Source organism: Phaenicophaeus curvirostris, chromosome 10, assembly GCF_032191515.1.
Source record: "Phaenicophaeus curvirostris isolate KB17595 chromosome 10, BPBGC_Pcur_1.0, whole genome shotgun sequence".
Lineage (NCBI taxonomy): Eukaryota > Metazoa > Chordata > Aves > Cuculiformes > Cuculidae > Phaenicophaeus > Phaenicophaeus curvirostris.
Window position 1 is genome coordinate 3,642,620 of NC_091401.1, and position 22,263 is coordinate 3,664,882.

A 22,263-nucleotide genomic window follows, 5' to 3' on the forward strand; every position below is an offset into this window, starting at 1 on the left:
AAAGTTAAAAATCTTTCATTCCAAAAAGCATGTTTTCTCTTTCACTAGTAGGTGCTGCAAAACCAACTTCACACAATAAATAGTTGAACAAACTTCAGGACCAGACTGAGCCAGTTCAAGCACGTTTCAGGGCAGATATAGCTGGGAAGCAAATTTCCCACTCGTTCATCACATTTCTTTGTTTGATCGGAGGTATTGTGCTGGCAGGAGTAAAATACAGCTGGTCCCTTTGTTTTTCTTTGAGGGAAGGAATTAAGATAATTTAAGGATATACTGTACAGAGGAAATGCAAGGGCTGAGCATGTATATACAGATATTCCCAGAAGACCCCAGGGGGACTTCCATCCCTTGCTACCTGCAGCTAAAAAAACATCATTGTGGCAGCGTGTGCCACAGGGGCACGGAGGTATTGGGTGTCTGTGCCGTTCTCCTGCTGTCAGACAGAAACTGCCCCAGGTACAACCCTACGGACGTGCGTGTAAGACTTCCTGAGGGTAACGCTCCCGTGATGAGACACCCCCCGAGGCAGGACACACTCTTCTGTCAGCTTCTGCATTTCAGGGTCCCAGCACAGCACTGTCGCAATGACTTCGTTCTTTTCGTCTCGGCCCCCGGTGATAAAGAGCTTGTTGTTGCAAGGAGAAATCCCACAGCTGGCTCTCTCATGGGTGAACTGAGTCACCAGGCACCATGTGTCTTCCTGGGGGCTGTAGGAGTAGAGAGCTTTCATTGCCCCACCTGGAGAGGAAACAGAGATCAGATCGCACCAGCCATTCCTGTGAGAGATTTTAACTAAACCACCCACTCCAACAAGGCTCCATTCCTGACGTTCATAAGAATGATTTATGCCCCAAAGCTAAGAAAAAACAAGGTCACAGGATGCTTGGTTGTTTTGAAAGCCAGATCCGCAGACAGCCACTTATTGTTCATAAGGCTGTGGAATTCAAGGTCAGAAGGAACTGCTGTGGCCATGCAGTGTGACCACAGAGCACCCAGTCACAGACTGTCCTCATACCTGCTGCTTCAGCTAAAGACACAACCTTAGAAAACTACAATCCTGTTTAGAAGAGCTTAGATCATGCAGGACCAGGTGTGGTAAGTTCTCTGTTAGAAATGGGTGCATGATTTCTTCACTGACTCCTCTAACTTCAGGGTTCATCTGTCCATTAAGCCTTCTTCTGCCTGGAGCTGCCTATTTTCAGAAGCCCATTCCTTGTTTAGGTCGCTTTGTGAGAGTGAACTCGTGATCTCCCTGTGGGCAAGCTAAGCAGGGTGACCTTCGGTTTCTCCAAGTTTCTCAAATCTGTAATGATTCTTGAAACTTTCTGTGCACCTTCCCAAGTTTGCAGGGTCCTTTTCTTTTGAAAAATGTTCAATATCTCAGTATCTAAGAAGAGCTATGGAAATATATTCCCTCCTGAGAATACCAACAGCTGAGTGGTTCTTATTCTGAAATTTGCAGGGACTTGTGTGTCTCCAGCTGCACAGAATAGGGCTGGGCAAACCTTGAAGGCATGGGTTTGGGGTTTTTTTATATGAGCTGCAACAATGCCTGGGATCGTACCTGTTGGCAAAGCGAGCATTTATCTATTGTAATTATAATAAATATTGATTTTGACAATACCAATCCAGTACCTCAGGGATGATCAAGTCACTGTGAGATGACTTGAACAAGTTTTATTTCCCAACTGGAACAGGCTGGAAATGTACGTGTTAGTTACAGTGATTCATCCGGCAGTTGGTAGTTCATCTGTCTGGGTAATTCAGTTGCTTTGGATGCACTAAGCAAAGGCTCTTTTATCTTTTAAACCTCAGGTGGGGCTGATTTCTATGTAGACTGAACTAGATTGGTTTCTCAGACAGGGAAACAATTGGGTTTACTGGTGAAAGGTGCTGAATGAATGTAACTGAAGTATCGTGTCAAATTTTGTCAGGCGTTGCCTCAGCTAACCCATGAGCTGTGCCTTCTCCTTCTGTCTCCCATCTTATACACAGAGAGTGATGTCTGTCCCTGCACTGAGGAGGAGCACGAGATATTTACATACACACAAGGTGCATGCATGTATCATGCACATCATAAATCTCCCTTTAGAACATAATTTACTGTTTGGTGATAGCCTAGCTCTGTGCCAGCCCTCAGCATCATATTGGTTATACTGCAAGTGAGAAAATTTCTGTGCCAAGGCAGGGGAGGTGGCACTCTTCAGAGATCCTGTTTTGCAAACAAACGTTTCTCTTTCCTTCTTTTGTTTCTTCCAGCACCACCTGGAGATGTGTGTAGGCTCCCTTCTCACTCCACAGTTGAGTTCAGCACCATTAAACTCTTGTTCCTTCATTTTTGCTTCTAGTCCTGGCAACAGACTGAATTAACCGCAATCCTGATTTACGAAAGAGGTCCAGATCTTTGGGTATCACTGGCTCTACTCCCATGACCTGATCATAGTACTCGTATCCCTACATAAAGCCTGTATGCAGGAAGCTGTGCCCCTGGAGAGGGTACAGGGCATGATGTAACCAGGAGGTGATGCCTTTGTGACTATGAACAGACCTTTGGATGGCTTTAAGTTGTCTCTGGGCTAGCCCCAGCTTTCCAAGACACCTACTACACTAACAACAAGTTTGACACGGTAACTCTTCACTACTGTTTGTGTATGTGCTGGATTCCTGTCCCTCACTAAGCTCAATGGAAAGAGCCGTCTGAGCATTTGGTTATACTCCATAAAGTTTGTGGGTAAAACTAATGCACTGAAACAAGCCCTGGCGTGTCTAAACAAGAGGGAACATTAAAGCTCCACCTACCCACGACATAAATGTGGTCACGGAAACTCGCAGCATTGATGCATTTGGCTTCTACTGGCATGGGAGCTTTCAGGCTCCATGTGTTGGTCGTGGGGTCGTAGCACTGAGTCTTGTCTGTTGCTAGCTTCCCATTGGGTCCTCCTCCGATCACATAGAGTTTCTTCTTGTAGCTCGCTGCTGCAAAGGAGCTTACATTGATCATGAGAGGAGCAGCCTGTCATCGTAAAAAATCATTAGTAACCATTCCCCAGAGAAGTTGTGGCTGCCCCGTCCCTGGAGGTGTTCAAGGCCAGGTTGGATGGGGCTTTGAGCCCCTGATCCAGTGGGAGGTGTCCCTGCCCATGGCAGTGGGGTTGAAACTGGATGGGCTTTGGGTTCCCTTCCAACCCAAACCATTCTGTGATTCTATGATTTTGATTTCGAGTAGTCAGACTGATGCCTGTGGGGTGAGATCCTGTGGGTTAAGTCAGACATCCCTTTCAAGATGATCGGTTGGGTTCAGAAGATGACATTTCTAGGGATAAGGGAGAAGCGTTTTTCAGCTTTTTCTTAAGACTGTAAACTCCTTAATAAAAACATACTCTGTTCAAATGCCCTTACTAAAATTGCATTGTCAACAATTCAAAAGCTAGGAAATGTCAGAAATGCCCCAAATCTCCTTTACATACTTATGTACATTGAAAAAACACAAGAAACTTGTTCATACTGATCTTTCGACTTGCAGCTGCGATTGTTAGATTCCTCTGCATTGCTTTGTATTGTCTAAAAACTAGGGTTTGTGTCTGCTGTTATGATGCCTAATCTCAGTAATTCCATGGATTAATTGGCTGTCCATTGCTTGAAGTACAGTTAGTAGAACTGATTGAGGGGTTTTTCCATTCTTTTTACCTTGAACCCGTACTTCCCACTTAAATGCATAACCCATACAAGAACCCCCATAGTGTTGATGCACACATTATCTGTGTATATTGTGTATCAGAGCAGTAGTTTTCATCCTGTGCTTTGGTTCACCTGTACTGTGTCCTAGCTTACTGGTGTATGGACTTTAAAAAACAACTGAGGAAAGGAAAGTTGGCATTAGATGTCTCACAGGCAATGACCAGCAGGCAATCCTGTGATTTTTTGCTATGTGAAGCTTATGCATTTCTATTGAAAAAAAATATTTAGGGTTTTTACAGACCAGAAATACTTAAAAGAACTGTATTAGATCCTGTCTTGTTCATTTTTATGATTTAAAGCCCTAATATTTTCTGGTTAAAATGCTCCATATGAGTAAAACGTTATGAGATGCAGTATCTTACCTCTGACCAGCAGTTATGGAAGGGGTCGTATGCTTCCATGCTGTTGATTCTCTGTATGCCGTCGAACCCTCCAATGGCGTAGACTTTCCCACCCAGCACAGCCATTTTATGCCTCCATCGCCCAATATTCAGATACTCAATTTGTATCCATTTGTTGATGGAGGCGTTGTATTTCCAGACATCATGCTTTGTTTCTTTGCCACCTGCAGTGTACATGACACATGTAAATATGATAGCATGGCTTGTATTTACTCAAAATCTCCAATATCTTTAAATTTAAAAACACTATGTCACAATTGAAGTAAATCATTGGTCCTTATTATTAGCTTCTTAATTACCTAGACCAGTGGCCTGGCCCTGTTATGCAAAAAAAGCAAATTTCTGCATTTAGTTTATTTAGTGGTGACAGAAACTCTGAACTATCTCTACAGCCAGATAGTCATTAAAGATAAATCCCTGTTGCCCACTTTTCCAGACCACAATGACTTCCACGTTAGTACTGAGCGAATGATCGACCACATTCAGCACAGTGAGATGTGGGTGATTTTTGTGCACAGCCAGAGCTTTGCAGGATGATAGGAAGAGGTAGATTAAAAAAAGGTGATTTAAATAAGACAGTGGAGGATGCTGCTGTTGGTAGTGCCAGATCTCCTCAAAGACTGGCCTGCGCTGGGAGACTGCCTGTTTGTGTAGGGTAGAGCCAATCAGCTAGTCTAGAGGTCTACACAGTAAATCAAAAGACCCGACTGAACTCTTATCAACAATAATCCTGCGTGACGTGATAGAAGTTTTCCTAGTCAGCTTTGGGAATATATGGCTCAGATCTCGTTCTAACACCTCTTCTGCTCTCTTTCTCTACTGTTTTGGATTTGCTTCATATTTATAGATTGAAGATCAGAATTGGACCCTGCGAACTTATTCTAGAGCTCACTTGCAAGTGAATCTTCTCTCATGTTAAAGCCGAGAGCGGTGTTTTAAACAAGCACTTCTGTTTGCACATAATTGTTGGTGTAACTGCAGTACAGATGGAGCTAGTTAAGCCTGAAACCACATTTACAGACCGAGTAGCTTATTCCATCATCTGCGACCTGATTAAACATTTGCTTCACTGGTGAATATACTGAAAAGAGAATTCATATTCCATTGAGAAAGTGTCTGCCTTCATTGGTATTCTGTATTGCAGCCAGATCACTGCAGAATGATGGAGCTCATCTCTGGGCCAAATGGCAGATTGAATAGGAGATAATTAGCATGCTAGAAAGCGTCGCTTGTAATGCTTTTGTCTCAGTATTTTTCACATGTATGCACTGAATTTTATTTGCACTCAAATAGCTGAAGTGGCTATAAACCCCTGAATGCGGCATTCATGGTTACAATGGGGCTGAGAGACAGCAGGTGTTCCCCCTACCCTCCCTCAACATTTCCCTTTTACATGAGCTCCTTCTTTCCTGCACAGGCTGAAACTCTGCTAGGAGCCTGAGCTGGACCCGGCGGGAAAATTTGTTGCACATCAGGGTGCAGGGAGGGATTTTTGAGAGAACTGGAGGTTTATTTTTCTTCTGTTCTCTCTCTAGACCACAATTCTTTCTAATCTGGGAAGAAATTGTAACTAAATTAGTAAAAATAACTAACACCAGGGAAATGGTGATCTAAGAGTCTCTTGTGGAAAGTTTTTAATACTGTTCAGATGCTAAAAGAGCAGGGAAGGTTCCAAACTATACCCAGATACCAGGGAAATGAGCACGTGGGAGGGGAGGTCAGGTTAGGAAAGAACCCAGTCACGGGAGCTAAAAGAAAGAAAAAAGAGTAGCAGGACACGTAGGAGAAGACAGATGTTTAATTGGAATTAAGGCACTAATAACTTGATATAGCTGGATAGCAATTACTGATTTTGGTCCACTCAGCTCTTGGTTTGGGTGGGAAGAGTTAAAAGCAGATAGGAGAAGGGCAAAGAATAAATGGAAGGAGGGAGTCAAAGATATGGAATTAAGCAGAGAAGGAGGAAAGAGGACCTGTGAGAACAGCAGCAAGAGGAAAGCCAGCTCAGACTCACCAGAGCAGAAGAAATATTAGACGGCCTGGAGGTAGCCTGGAGAGAGCATAAAAGAAAAGCAGAGAAGAGACACTGGAGAAAATGTCAAAAATAAGAGAAAGCATAAAGTCTGTAACCCTGAAAAAGAGGAACGTGTAAGAGATTAAAAGGTGAATGGAAAAGAGACCTTTCTACTCAAGGGTGTGAAGGTGTGAGGGATGTTCCCTAGTCAGGGTATTTGACTTAGGTTCCCCTCTACAGCTAACTTCTAACAGAGTCTGCTGCCAGGGTAAAAAGGATTTCCCTGTAGTGAGCTGAAAGGAAAAGCCTTCTTTATTTCTAACTAGGGAGGGAATAATCTAATTCTCATCCCGGGATAAGATTTAATAAACTTTACATCAGAATGGGGTGATAAAGGTATGTGGATTCCCTAAAGTGAGAATGGAGCGGAAGACGTTTGAATAAAGGCAATGAACCACACTATTCATACATAAGCAAAGCATTCACACTTTCGCCCCCTCTCTCCTTTCTACTGTCCTGTTTTAAGTGAACATAGAATTTGGGGGATGATTTTGTGGTAAAAATATTTCCTGCCCATGGAGGCACTGCTCTGTATCATGGTCTGTAATGTGACAGTGATTATCAACTTGCCGTAGCTTTTCCTTTGCAATGCAGAACGAGATCATCAGACTTGGTTTTGACAGGCCATCAAAGCAGGTGTCAAGCTGACTAGCAAGCTTGAGTTTAACCTTTTCGATTATCAAAGTAAAAGCTCTGTAGCTCCAGGATCAAACCCCTACATGGAGCTCAGTTGTATTTGTGGGGGAAGTTCAATCTGCCTCCAGAGGACAACAGCCTGTAAATGGTATGTTGAGACCCATACTGTGCGTCTGAATAATTGGGTTTCATCTGGCTTTGACAGTTAATATTGCTGTTAGCAAGCGGGCACTTCTAGAGTCCTGTCTGATGTGCTGTCGAAGCACTCCTGAAAGGGCAGGTTTCAAGTAGCCGCCAAACAGCAGTGACTGTTCCCTGCAGGTTCTTGTCTGATGCTTGTATAATGAGTCAGATTCTGGTAGGATTTTGCCTACGCAAGAGCAGCTGCAAATTGTCTTGTTACAAGAAGGTGCTGGAGCAATTATTCTTCGTGTTACATCTAATAAACTGTTCTCAGGGGCCGTTCCGTGGCCATGGTCACTGAGAGTTTAGGGTGTGGGATGCAGTAGCCATGCATATAGATTAATATTATTTGAAAAGGAATCCTGTGTTAAAACCAAGTCTAGGCTGTGTCCTCACATGTGCAGCACTTCTCTGGAGTCTGATCAAAGCCAAAGCATTAGGAATGCCTCTGGTGCTTAATTCTCCTGAGACTGCCTCAGGCGTGCTCTTGATAAAAGCTGGAAATAATCGTGAGGACCCTCGGCTCCCCTCTTCCGCTCCCAATGTATTGTTCCTTACCCGATATGTAGACTTCATTTTTTAGCGTAATGCATGCAAACTCCACCCATTTTTTATTCTCATTCTCCGTCTCCTGCTCTGTGATTGGTAACTTTGCTACTTCCAGGCGGCTTCTCCTCAAAGGATCCAGGCAAGTCACTTCTGCTACAAACTTCTCATCTTTCGTACAGCCCCCTATGATCATAAACACTTCAGACTGGAACTCATGCATCCTGGGCTTGGTTCTTTCTGTAATAATCTAAATGCAAGCAAGACAGAGTGAGGACACAGGGCACTTACACCTACAATTAACAAAACGTCTGGTGACCTTTTTTCTGATTACGTGTTTTGCAAATCACAACTGGCTTACAACAGCTGAACTGGATTTCAAATGCTTTGTAAGTTGAAAGCCTGGAAAGCATCCTAGAAGCATTCAGTAGGGGTTGCTTGTATCCTTCTTTCAGCAGGATTTCTCCAACACTGGACTTGGTTGCTTTTGCCTACCCGCTAGGATCCTTTCAGACCCCCTTGGGTGTCACTAAGAGCTAGGAAGGTGAGCACTAGTGACAAGGCTGCATGCACATGAGGCAGCTGAAAAGGACAGATTTTATTTGGGCTGAGAGAGGAAGGGCAAGGTAGGAGTGTTTCAAGGTTTGAGGATGCCCTGGTGAGCTCGGAGAGAGCAAGACTGCAGTTAGTACTAGTGGAAAATAAGTGCTCTTCATTATCTGTCCTGAAGAGATATTTTAAATTGTAAAAGCAGGAACAATTCTCAAATGTGTGGGGGGGGTTCATTTGGTTCTTTTTTGTTTTCTTTTGTTTTGTTTTTGTTTATAATGCTTAGTTTTAAGTCAAAATTAGAAGATTTACCTAAAGCCAGCACCAGACTCTAAAACGTACTTAGCTCTAATTCACTGCCTGTTGGCTCAGTTTATCCACCAGGTCTTTGTTTCAGGAACGCTGGAAAAAAGTCACTTCCCGGGTAGTTGTTCACCAGGAGAAAAGAATGCAGGCGGTACTTGGTAACTTGTGTTCTGCTTGGAGGAAGTACTTGCAAGCAAATGGAAACAAGTGTTTTAGTGTCCGGAGGTATGCTGGCTCTATGCCGAAGGATAGGAGGAATAACCTTATTTCTCCTTCCCCACTCCTGATTTTTCATACTGGAAGAAATGCAGTGTAAAAGGCATGGGGAGCACATCAAGTTGTGCCTCTGCTTCTGAGGTAGCACAGGGCATTTTCCAGTTTGCAGACCCTCAAATTCTGCTGGGAGAGATCTGTAATAATTGCAATTGTTACCTTCTACGTGTCCCAGAGAAGCACTTTGTGGACCCACAGGTTAAATGCTGTGACAGCAGGCAGTTTGCTTACAGTTTTACTTCTCTTTCTACTTTCAACACCTTTCCATAAATTGGCAGGATTTATCTGTATTAAACAATATTTTTTTTATGTAGACATAAATCTTGTATCTCCCCTATGCTTAGCAAATTATTAGGCACATTTTTTTTAGAACAATTGTCCCAGAACTTGACGGCTTTCAGAGTTCTGGTTTTAACCTGCTTGTCATCATTGGCAGGGGTCAGCCCCGGCGAGGGCAGCAGGCAGCCTGCCAACTGCCCTTATGAAGATGAGTGTAATGAGTGTTCAACACTGAGCAACACTCCTTTTATCTATCCCGCCTGGACCTGCCCGCACGGCTGAGCGGGACAAGGCTTCCTTGAGGAGTTCCCACCAGACTGGCTGGCACTGCCCCTGGCTGTCCTGGATTGTCTCATGCAGTCACCATCACAAAAAGCCTCTGGTGCCTCCTCCCCTGCCAGTGACACATCCACTATTAGTGATGATCCACAACATGCTCCTGAAGTCCTCCTTCCTTCCTCTGACTGTCTGACTGAGGAGGCACACGAGTTTCCTCACACACTCACGTACCTTTGCTTCTGTTGTGAAACGTGACCTCTGGTTGCTCTCCCCTCTACCCCACATTTTGGGGCGGGAGATTTGACTGATACCTGACTTTTCGAAGAGGATGGGCAATTGGAGAAGTGGAGATCCACCACAGCCTGCCTTGAGCAGGCAGGTCAGGACCTGACAGCATGTCAGCATGAACCTTTGGGTACAGGGACCTCAGCGAACAAGGAAGATAGGCAGACCTCTCCTCTGGGAAGAAACCATCTTCTTCATGGGAGGTTCTCTCTTTCTGAAAGATTTTCCCCCATAAGTAATGAATGGAGATGTTACACGTTCAGATTTGGAATAGTCCTTACTGGTTGTTGCAGAGTTTAGTGGGAAAATTATTCTCCCTTTTTTAGGCTTGAAGTATTAGCTGAGAGGGTGAGGTGTCCAGAATAACACCATTGGCCTTTTGACTAGGGAACTCAACTGTGGTCTCTGATTAGCTGCACAAGTGTGTCTGAAGGGTCGAGCTCAGATGTTCCTTATAAATGAAGCTGTACGCTTTGTTTTATAACAAGATACCAAAAGCTTCTAAGCTCTCAAAATGAGCAGGATAACTGGTGAGGCCCATCTTGACTTTTTAGTAGCACCAGTTAGTGAAACCAGTGCAAATACCTTTTTCTGCCCCGTGGTACTGTTCTTTCGAATGGGATTTTTGAGCAGAAGCATGAGACATTTAGAAAGGGCAGCTAGTACCTTCCTTTTTTACTCACCTCATTGCCAGATAGATGGTACATTCTTGCTTCCTGGAGCAACGGAAAGACATCTGGACACTGTCTAATGAGTTGATCGGCTTCAACAGTCTCCACAAAATACCAAGGGTCCAAGAGAGGCAGACGGACATTCTCCAGCACATATGGCAGGAGAGGAAACCTTTCAGACTCCTTGTAACGAACCCAGTTCATTACAGTTTCGAACACCTGTGCCTCTTCCGTGACGTAGAGGTCATCACTCTTCAGTGTGCTGCAGAGAATGTCAGCCGGCAGCTCCAGGAACTCATCGTAGTTCAGGACCTGGGTGAAGTTCTGGATTATGTAGTTCTGCACTTGTTGTTTCAGGCTCTGCAAGGAGTGGGCATCAGCCAATCTCAAGATGCCAACACAGTTCTCTGGCTGAAGCGCTTCGGTGAGAAAACTGGCACAAGCATCTACCATGCGCAGAAACTGTGGGCAGAAAAAGCATGTATAAGTACGGGGTGGTTACTTGTGTGGCCGTACCAGAGAAGACCTACGGTGCTTTTGGGGGTTTTTTTGTTTCACAAAAGCAAAGGGGTTTCTACCATTCCTCTTACATCCATAAGATCACAGAGCTTTAGCAAACATGGAGATACAAAGCACAGATAAGGCCCTCAGGCTTCAGATGTGCTTGCCCTGCTTCATCTTGTGTGTCAGCTAGGATCGCCTAGGAGTCTGGTTTTGGGGTGCAGGTGGCTCCACTGTCTGTATTTATGATCCCACCACCCAAACTCTGAATGTGTCTGAGGACTGGCAAGGATGGTGGAAAAGGAGTGCTATGGTCTGGGAGGTTTGGGCCAAAGTGTGGCCCCTACAGAGCCTATGGACACACTGTCCTGTACTGGGGGTCGTGGCAGGAAGAGAGGGACCATCGGTATCTGAGCCTCTTGGTAGCCAGGGCTGTCCAGCAAGCGTCTGTTGTCGGGGAGGCCTTCAGAGGTTTTAGTGACCTTTGTTTTCCTTGTCATCACCATCAGTTAAAAACCCCATAGATGTGTATTTTACACACAGAGTCTGCTTGATCAAAGAACTTCCCATGTTTGCATTCAATAGAGCGGCACAACTACTCCCATTAACTTCCTTAGCACAACAGCCTGACCTGAGTGGCACATATGTGCAGATCCTGGCCCGCAGAGGTCTACGGAGTATTTGCCATGAACTACAATGTGACCTGGGTTGATGGTGATTATTCAAGATCTGGGAACCAGTTTTGGGTAGAACTAAGTGACAATGCTTTGTGCTGGGCCTTCCATCCCCCTGTGACGCCAGATATGGACAGGGCATCAGTATTTCATGTTGGGTTTGCCGCTGAGCAGTGCAAACAGTGAAAATGGGTCAGAACTCATGTTGTGCATTTCCGTCGATGTTTTTTGAGTCCTTTTTCCATCCAGCATCAGCAAACAAGCCATTTTAACTCATTCTGTCCCACTGGGGAATGTCGCACAATAGCAATTTAGGGGCAAAGAGGAAGTGAAACATTTATAAACACTATAGTATGTAAATTTGTTTGAGTAATCAGCGTAGAATCTTCCAGACCCATCGGTGTCATGTTGACACATTTAGACTGTTTATGAGAGCTGAGCAGACACTGTGTGCAGACTACCTCGTTCCTGTTCTACATTTAGATATGGTCAAGAGTTTAGAGAAACGCAACTGACTGATGAACAAGGGTACACGAGGTCTCAGAATCTGTGCTGCCGTTGTGATATAAATATGTCAGCGGCTTGCTGTGACACCAGGACAGAGCTTGGCAGGCACTGAGGGTGCTCGTGTCACCTCTTCTCTGGACTAGCACAAGGATAACACTTTAAACTCGCCACAGCATTTCATCAGGGAACTGAAAGGACTTTGCTGGCATGAGGAAGCCCTCAAGCCTGAGGAGGGTTTTAGCCCTTTAAAAGTTGGTGGTAACGAGATGCAAGAAGGCAAAGCTGGGATTTGCCAAGGTCACCCATCATCATCCACAAGTCTGTGAGTAGACAGCAAAGTGACATTCTCTCCAGCCTCCAGCCCAGCTGCTGTAGAGTGCTCAGTTATTTATATGTGACTTGTTAAGAGCAATACTCACAAGATGAGACCAGTGGGTTTTCTCCCAGGTGGTGCACACTTGTCTAACAGCCATGCAGACACCACTGATCATGCTGGGTAGCTGTGTTTGTGGCCAGATGAATAGAGAAATGCGACGTGGGTGTGAGAAACAGTCCCCGCTGAGGGCTTAACCAGAGAGGTCAGATCACTCAGGAGTGTATCAAGGCAGGACTTTCCCTGGTTGCTCTGCTTCTTGTCTCTGTGCTGCACTGTCTCCCCATCATTCCCTTAATTTAGAGACAAAACTCCCCCCAGAGGTCCCCCAGGCTTGCTGGGCATGCTTCAGTCAGCCCCATGAGAGCAAGTGACTCAGGATAGCACCCAGGAGGAGGATAACCCTGAGCCTCTGCTTCGTCTGCTCTGATTAGTCTTGTGGAGCTCTAAATTCTCTTCTTTCCCTCCTGCAAGTATCCCTCCTAATGCCTCCCCAGACATTTAAAAGCTCTGCTCCTGGGAGCAGTTCCTTCAATAATTGGGTCTGTCTTCTCCTAAGACCCCTTTGAATCCAGGTTCTTACTTGCTAAAAACTTCCCATATGCTTGCTTAGCCTCTACATGGCTGAATAATAAAACTTTATCCTCCCAGTTTAATCTCTTGCTTCTCCTAGCTTTGATTCAAACTGTCCAGTGTAAGCAGCATGAGCAACCCGGACTCCTGCTGCGACCCCCAGAAAGGGAAGGGAGTAGTGGTTGAGAGGGCTCTTATTCATAAACGCTCTCTGTATGCAGCATCCTTTGGGTCAGATCCTGTGCTCTGCAGCTCCGCTGCCCTCCGCCAGCCCCTCTGCCTGTGGCCGCAGGGGCAGCACGTCCCAGCTTAGCAGTAACACCTGCACCCTGAGGGAGCCAGTCGGGCGGTGAAGACACACAGCGACCCTTGCAGTGAGGCTCCATAGGCAGCTGAGAACTTACTGAGACTGTAGACTCATCTCCAACCCTTCTTTAGCAAATCCTGCCTTCCTGGCTGGCTTTGGTGCAACCAGCGCGGTCCTGCAGCCACCACCCTGGCCGTTCACTGCTAAGTGCCTACAAGATAAGTCTTCAGTGAACTGGCAAGGCATCCTCCTTGTAGTGTCTTGTTCAGGAAAAGTGGATTAACACATGGATGAGAGGTGCTCTGGGAGTCAGCGAGGCCATCAGGCTGGTGGTGCCTCAGTAGTGCCTTGGCAAGAGCAGCCCTGATCTGCTTAGAGCAGACAGAATGAGGCAGCCTAGGTGCATCCCCTGCTATTCTCAAAGTAGCTGGTGTTTCCACAGCAGTGGTCATTACAGCCCTTCATGACACTACTGTTTCTTTTACATCTGCTCAGGAGCTTGCTTCCCACCCATAACTATTCGCTTCCATTAACGCAGCTGCTGTGACCCCTTGGCCGAGCCGTGCTGAGGGATTCAGGTAATACAGAGGGTCCTGGAGGGACAGAAGGTGGGTAGAGAGGTCTGCAGGTTATTGTTGAGTTGCTGTGGATGGAGCAGAGCTCTCTGCCTTGGCTATGAGAAGCAGCTGAGGTCCTGGCCCCACCGAGAGGTGAAAGGGTGAGCGGCTCTGCAGGGAGTGAGGGTGGCAGAGGACGCTGGGCTGGATCCAGGGTGGACACCAGCCTTGTGAACATGGTGGCTGGGCAGCCGCCAGCCCAGACGGAGGAGGTGACTCCTGAACTCATGTTGCAACCGCGCTCAAGGTGGAAAAAATGTCTGGGTCACTTCAGGGTGAGGTCTAGTTGTTCGGCAGCTCCCTGTTTCAAATATAGCAATATAACAACAGCTGAAAGGATTAATTCTGCAATTTATGGTAATAGTTTTGTTTGGGAAATTCTTTCCTTTCCAGTTAACAACATAAGAAAATTCCAAATAGAACTCTTTTAGCTGACCAGCAACTCTTTTTGGCAGTGTCTCTTTTCAATCTCTCAGATTTAAAAAAGATCAAAGAAAGAAATAACCTGCACAATTCGAAATATTCCAATATCGATACTCTGCTTTTCTCTAGAAACTGTTGTGGAAAAGATGTTATGTAACGTTGTAAACTCCTCCCCTTAGTCCCTTCCAATAAGTTTGGACCAAATGCATCCAAAACTGGTAGTGGGAAGAGGTAGAAGGCGATCCAGGGGGAGTAGATGTCCATGAAGTGCAGTGCTGCGTGCACAGATTTTCTCCTGGGGGAAGCAGGTAAAGGGTTTGGAACAGGGAGCTGCCGAACAGCTAGACCTCACCCTGAAGTGTCAATAGGTCACTGTCCTCCAGCCCCAGGCAACGTCAGAGCTACACCCCCTTTTCCCACTTAGTCACCTTGGTGAGCACTTTGAGATAACTTTCCCTTCTCTCCCCACAGAGTACCAGCTGCCATTACCCCAAGGGCCACAGGTTCCTTTCAGAGCAACACCTCCTGTGTTCGTCAGATCCAAGAATATGAAGTTAGTAATGAACCCCAATAATTATAGTCAGGTGTTTCTTTCCTTCCTTAATGAAAAGCCTGGACACACACACACTGGCACTTGGCAGGTCATGCTGGTTGCAATTGGTTAGCAATTTCCAGCTTGGTACCAGGGGCTGCAATTTGGTAGACCTCAAAGTTGATTTACAGGACACGTGAATACCTCATAAACCAAAGGCTGAGTAACACTGATCAAGTCTGGCTTCCCAGGTCATGAGTAAAACCCTTTACATCACGGCTTCTACGAAGGAGGATGCTGAATTTAGCTGGAGAGCCTCCATCTCAAGGCAACAGAGAGGAGGAGATGAATTTAGCTCCCTGCTCTGGTCAGTGCTGCCACCACTGCACACTAACTCTTTTGGGCTGACCTGAACCTTGGGAAGCACTGGCCCAGCCACACAACCCTGCTGCCCGGCAAGCGGCACGTGGGAACAGCCCTTGAAGGCAGAGTCTGGCTGTTTGCCTGTTTGCACAGCAGCTTTCCAGCACATGGCTGCAACTCCACTTCTAAACACAATGTAAGCAAATAAGAAGCAAAATGCTTCCAGAATCCATGAAATCAGAGAGGTTTACAGCATGCTAACCAGGGTACAACATGCTGTTGGCAGAGCAACAAGACGGGATCATTCCATTTGAGTACCTGAAAGAGGCTGGCGGCTTCCAAGACTTTCTGTACGTTTTGCTTTGTGATGAGCATCTTGCTGGTGTAAGTATAGTCCAAGAGTATATTCATGGTTTCTGCATCAACTCCTTTAAGTATGATCTTCTCTTCATATTTTTCTCTTAAATCATTGCAGAACATGGCCCTGAAAAGAAAGACATTTATCTTTTACGGCTTCCCAGCCAGGATGAGGCATTCTGAAAACATTTGGTTATGTGGATTTCAACACAGAATACTCTGATTGCTCCACATTTCCTACAACTAGTCCTGCAGTAAAGTAATGAGGAAAATCCTTTTGTTGCTGTCATACCTCTTTACTCATGAGTTTGACAAGGCATACACACACAATAGATGCAGAGCTGGACTTTGTAGTAGCCCCGGAGCTCCATGGCAGCAAAAGGCACCTGGGACCTTCCCTGAGCAGAGCTCTGTGTGTGGACTGATGGTGCAGAGCAGTTGTGATGTCTCACCCACTGGCCTCCTACAGACTCTTTCTGTTTCTAGTACAGACCCAGCTCATTAAGCCCAAACCTCCAAGCTGCAGGCATTCTCCATATTTCATTAACACTTAGCACTTCTACTTTAAGCCCTAGGCAAGGTGAACACCCTTGTGCTTCAGAGCTGCAGAACACTGCTTAGACTGACCCCCCTGAAGGCCAGATCAGATGTACATGTCTGATAGCCTCACCTCCAAGCCTCCAAACATATCTTTGACCCCATTAATTCCAGGTATGGGTCAGGAGGGAATGGCTTATGAATTCTCTTCTAATTAAGAGACTGACTTTTCCTTTGCAAAAGTTTGAGAGCTTCTGATAGGATTGTAGAGTTTGTTCCTATTGGCTAGAGAAGTACTTGAATAATCATTAATTTGAATTCCTGTTAGCCAGAAAGTGCAGTGTTTTCATGCATGTTGATACTGCATCTTCTTTGGTGGGTAATAATTTGAAAGGTGACCACCACACACACATTTGGCACTAGCCAGATATTTCATGTTGGATATAAATCAGAAATTACTCTAAGAACTATTTAAATTACTTTGCATTGTGATAGCTGCAAGGCAAACATGCACGTGTCCGTATGTATTTGCAATTCATAGTTTTAAGTATTTCGTCCAATGCTTTTGCTTTTATTTGAAAGTTTGATCACTTGTTCACTGCATTTGGAGAGCAAGGTTTCTTATCATTTGGAATCTGGCTCAACAGATTAGAAGTACATGAGCCCACCTGTAACTGCATTAGTGAAGAACATGTGCAGATCTAAAGTGTAATTAGAGGCGCTGTTTACCCTGCATACCAAGCCCTTCTTTATTAGTCATGTCCAATGTTGACAGGACAGTGCAGCCTGGGAAGTGGCTAGAGATCCAAAGTCTAAAGCCATGTTTTTCATGTAAAAGTGCTGCCAGAATAAAACCGTCTGATTGACATATTTTGCTGGAATCAAGATGTTAACAGGTTTTCTGGCTAAGCAGGTAGGTTGGGTGTATGGCAATTGGATGGAAGGTACCAGCTGCTCATTGCTTTAAGAGCTACCTATTCCTTTCCTCAGCAGAGATTTTATAGCAAGAGAGAGATGGTGTTAGTTACCTCTGTGTATAAAACTGCCCTTTAGATAAAGAGACCAAACTTTTGAGCAGGAAATTTGGGCAAAGAAGTTACTTGTCAGAAAACATTTTTAGTCAAAATTCTCATTTTCCCTTCACTCCTCTCAGCTCGTTAGAGGTTTTTGATTCAGTGCTCTGCTCCAAGGTCAGGTTTCTGCTGCCACTGAAATCAAGGTACTTGGAAAGCATTAAGATAAAATGCTCTTCAGCTTCATGAGCGCAAGACTGGGATCCTCCTTAGCTTTTTTCCCCTTCTGGCAGTGTTGAATTGTACATCTGAGGCATGCAGGCAGGTAGCCATTCGGAAACAACAGTCCTCAGTTCCCACTTCTCCCCAGGAATGGGGTTTCAACAAGCAGAGGTTTCTATAAAACAGCCGTTTCAGGTAGGTGCCGAATGCTTCACCTGAATGGGAATAGGCTGTTGTAGGATGCAGGTGTTGTTTACTCTTGTTCCTTTTATCTCTTAAACTGGTGACTCCAGTCTTGTATTTAGCCATTCCTGTCAGGGAGGTGAGACCTCTCACTTCCATCCCACCAAGCTGGAGAGTTTGTTGGAGATAAACAGCATTACAGCACAGCAAGTCTGCTCAGAAACCAGCCTCGGGATTCTGGCGGAGGCTTCGCACAGGGACCTTGTCCAAGTGCTTTCACCTATCTGTCTCCTAATCTATGAAATTGTGTTAGATTCACCTTCCACTCCCAGTCTCGTAGGATATGGATTCCTGTAATGTGGCTACAGTCTGCAGACATCACACATCCAAAGCACTGTGCTCACCCAGCTGTGCTCCTCTCTAGAAGGTGGCAGGGGTGGACAGGGCAGTGCCATCCAGTAGAGCTGACTCCTGTAGTGGCCTTCCTTCTGCTTAGATGGAGTGAACCTCATTCCCACCCTGTATGCCAGCCAGAAGGAAGACCCAGAAACCACTCAGGACTGATCAGGCTGAGCTTCTCTCTTGGGGATTAAAATGCTGCCTCGGAACATCTGGATTTGCCTGTACCCACCCAGAAAGGTGTATGATTATTTTCTCTGGGGCTCTAAATCCTTCAAATGTGCCTCATAATTTAGTCATCTGTTTCTCTGGTTCCTGTCCCTGTGTAATTCTAAACAAAGCCTGGGAACCAACACTTACTCTAAGAAATGCACATCTGAACTGAGTGGCCCACAGCCGAATTTAGATATCTGAATGGGTAAAGTCAGAAAAAACAGGGAGAAATCTCAAAGAAATAAATGAGGACTTGCAGTTTGTGAAGCACTTTTTAAGCACTCACCCACACTGGAATGCTTGTGCATGGAATTACAAACCTGTCTTCAAACAACCAAGCTGGGATTTGAGGATGCTCTGGAAAATATTGCTTCAACCTCTCCCAGTCCTATCCTCCCACTACCTTAGGCAGTGCAGGAGTAAAGAACCTGAGTTCCACCTCAGTCAGCTCGTATTTCTTTTCTCTGCTTTGTTGCCTTTATCTGGGTAAATGGAGAGTTAACATTTTTATGTCTGTAGATGCAGGACGTGTCAGAAGTACTAGTCTGCCTGCTCTCAAGCAGTGCTGAAGGAAGGACTAGAAGTTGTTCAGTTGTTTGGTTGTGGTCAAGCTGGCTGCTCTGGATTGCTTGCATTGTGGCACCCAGCATTGGGGAAGGGAGTTGTGTAACATGCTCTTGCAGGGGAATGAAGCCCGTGACTCACAGGGTCCCTTTGCTTTGCTCCAGCACATGGATGTTAGAGACCCTGGAAAAGCATGGAAAGTACTGACAGAAACAGTGTGATCTAAGAATTTCTCCATTTTTTGGGCCCACATAGCTTGTACTGAATTATGGCAAGATGAAACAAGCCGCCTCAAGAGAAGCAAAACTAGTAAAGCTCAGTTCCCTGCAGACTTGTCTCCCCCTTTCCCTCTTCACAGTAACCTCAGCTTCCCTTTCCTGAGCCTTCCATTCTCGCTCGTTACTCCTCTTACACATTTCACCATCCCCCTCAGGACGCTCAGCTGTATCCAACCAAGCAAGGGCAGGGTGTGCTTTGGCTGCTCTGTGCGCTGCCTGGGCTGTCAAGGACACGGTGCTGGTTATCCCACTGAGCAGCACGGGCTCCTGGTCCGGGCACCTACTGCCAAGCTACTGATTGCCACCAGACTTGTGGGAACTTCAGTCCATCCTCTCCATCCTCTGCCAAACTCGAGTGAAACTAGCCCAAACAGTCATGACAAGAGATACCAACAGACAGGCAGAGAGTACGTTATAATAAATGTCATCTTCGTGGGACTCTATGCACATGTACAATTGCCTTGGGATGAAGTGACCTCCAGCCAGGTGTCCTCCTCCCTCCCCAGGGTCAGGCTGCAGCTCAGGGCTCAGCGGAAAATCACCCAACAGCACTTACCAGAAAATTGTCTTGCCTGTTTTCAAATGTTGAGGACCCTTCTGACTGCAGCATCCCTTCCCATAGCAGAAGAGGAATTTCTTGTTTTCACAGTAATATTGTGGTAATTCTTACTTTAATTTGTGCATCTGCTGTCCCTCTGGCACACAATGCTGGTAAGAAATATCTGGGCATCTCTGCTTTCAGTCGCACTTTTTCGCATATGTGATCTATAATCTAGATCTATAATCTGTCTCTAGAAATAATGCCTATCACCCTGTGTTCACAGACACAATCTATTATGCAATGTTAAAAGCAGAACCGTTATTCCAGGCACTACCAGCAAAACTTTCTAGACTCCATTAAAATTAGCTTTCTGCCCATGTCACAAGTGGTCACAGGTTTGTTTTTTTCTCATGTTTCCTCTGTAACTATCCAGTCATCTGACTACTTAGGCAGTAAAAAAAGAAAGACAAAAAATCCCAGCCATGCAAATGTGATTGTCTAAACTATAATGGAAAATCTGTGTTAAAACTGATACCAAGTTCCTCTGTGTGTCTACAATTTGTTAATGCTGGCTAGTAGACACAGCACTGAAAGAATGAAAAATTCAAGAGGACCAGAAGGAGGAGGTGAAGTGGTAAAACTGTTTTCAAGCAGGTATTTCCCATTGCAATTGATTTCCAGTAACCCTAGGAAAGATGGAAAATTCCTTCTCTTTCCTCCTCAACAATGTTATGCAGATAAATTTTTACGACAGAAGAGTAAAGGCAAAAATGATCAAGTTCCACAAACCCACTCCTATCTCAATAAAAATACTGTGTGATCTGCATAAGTATTCATTCCTCTTTGCCCGAATCCCGAAGGGACAATACAAAGAGCTACAGAAACTCGGTTAAAACATCTTTTTTGGATTCATTTGTCTGTGAACCGTTCTCCGTTTCTTTGCATGCCTCCAGCGGACTTGCTGAGTGCTGGTATCAGAATCCCAGCAAATCCACTGCTTGGCACTTGCCTCATCTAAGTCTCCAACTTTAAAAAAAAAAAAATAAAAGAGAGACAAAAGGCACCAGGAAATACCGACTCACTGCAAATTTGCAGAGGTTAGAGCCCAGTTTACACTCCTTGGAGATCTACAGTTCAAGGCTAAGAAGCAAAGTAAGTTTCTTGGCTTTGTTTCTTACATGCCTTACCTGAAATAATTGCTTGCTGCAGCAAGGACCACTCGGTGACAGGAGAATTCTCTGCTCTCCACACACAGGATGACATCTGTAAGGGAATTTTCAAGCCGAAGGTTCTCCAGGCCATTCTGGAGCACCAGAGAGAGTCCCGTATCATCAAACTTGACCTTTTCACCACTCGAGACTTCCACCAGGTCCCCCATTTTTGTCGAACACTCATTGCCCGAAGAGATCTCGGGTTCCTCAGAGCTCTTCTCCAGCGTGTCCCCCATTCTCTGGCCAGCACCGTCTCATTCTGTTGGTGCTTCAAACTGAAAAGGGCTCCTGAGCTTCAGACCAGTCACACTGCAGAAGTTGGGCGGATTTCCTGTCCAGAGGTCTCTGCTTATCTATAGCTGTCACACACACATAACAGGAAGCCTTGCACTTTCTCATCCTGTTAACACAAACAAAGGCTGAGTTTTTTTGGTGAATTTCAGGCGGTATCAACGTGTTTAGAAAGGACTTAAGATGCCTCTGGTTGTGAGAAGATTACGAGTGGCAGGGCAGGCCTGCATCCCAACCTCAAACCAGTCCTTCACTCTTATCCGGAACTGGTCGTAGTGATGGGTGTCCTACACGGTTATCGAGTCACTCCCGACGGCCTGGGCTGCTAAGGGAAACAGGGTATTATCTTATATTTCTTTTGCCAGGTATGTGATTATTAATCACTGAGCTGGTTTTAGGGGGTTGTTTTGGTTTTCGGTTTTGGTCCTGCTTTTTAATGAAATGCTTAAGCATTGAGAAAGCCCTCCAAGTGGCTGCTTCTGTCCTCATGACATCTTAGCTGACAAACATCGGCTAGCTCTTCTCGAAGGCCAAATCACCATAACTCTCTCCAGGACGTGGAACAGCATCAAAGATCTTGCAGCTGATGGTCTCCAGGCCACACTGCCTGGCACAGTGATGTCCCTCATGCAATCCGTGTCACACCACTCACTCCAGATAATAGTGGAAGCTAGAGAGGAGAGCCTAGGGAGCAGTGCATGCCTGCACTGTATCCCCATCATCCCTCCTACTGGAGGTAGCTTGAGTCACACCTACATCTAACTTGCAGTCCCCAAGATAGATGCAGATGGTGGTGGGAGCGTGGTCTGAGCACCTGGTAGTGGGGATGCTGACCCTCCCGCGGGACAGGAGCACACAGAACACAGCACTGAAAGTTTCACTTTCATCTAAGACTGAATTAGATCTACTTGGACCTCGCCTAGATGAGAAGCTGACCCAAGCTGAATGAGATAATAAGCCACGCAGGCTACTGAAAGTAACAGCGTAAATCTCCGGCGCACTTAGGAAACTCTCATGCTTTGGACTTAGAAAATCACCACCCTCTCTCTTCCCCCAGAGGGATGCAGGGCTAACTTCTAACCCTGGGAGCTTGAAGGCTAACCGAACTTGCCTTTCGGATGCTTCTAGGAATCCCCATTTAGCCAATCCTCATGGCTTTATTGTGTGTTTGGCTTCCTCTTTTGTCTCCGTTTTGTACAGCTGAACTCACAGTGTGAAGGGAAGCTTGGCATAGACAAGGGAGGTGAAAGTGCCGTTCGATAGGGCCCGATTTAGAGGGTTCTTATATAACATAGGATGGGCAAGAGCAAGAAAAGAAAAAAACCCTCCCTCCTTGCTTTCCCCTACATCCTTGTAATGTGTTT

General features: G+C 45.6%; 2 protein-coding genes across 2 annotated transcripts in view; one reads left to right on the plus strand and one right to left on the minus strand.

Annotated features, from left to right (window-relative positions):
- Window positions 1-232: 232 nt before the first annotated feature.
- On the minus strand, window positions 233-21,207 carry KLHL6 (kelch like family member 6). The gene is made up of 7 exons (XM_069864980.1): window positions 20,585-21,207; window positions 15,409-15,574; window positions 10,233-10,682; window positions 7,591-7,828; window positions 4,101-4,303; window positions 2,800-3,013; window positions 233-738 (listed from the first exon to the last, which is right to left on the minus strand). Exons 1-7 carry the CDS (start codon window positions 20,842-20,844, stop codon window positions 437-439), a joined length of 1,833 nt encoding a protein of 610 aa, XP_069721081.1. The 5' UTR covers window positions 20,845-21,207; the 3' UTR covers window positions 233-436.
- KLHL24 (kelch like family member 24) overlaps window positions 12,020-22,263 on the plus strand; it is a 47,277-nt gene continuing 37,033 nt past the window's right edge. The window contains exon 1 of the mRNA XM_069864990.1: window positions 12,020-12,224. The gene's annotated coding sequence lies outside the window, so the exon portion shown is untranslated. The remainder of the gene's footprint in view (window positions 12,225-22,263) is intronic.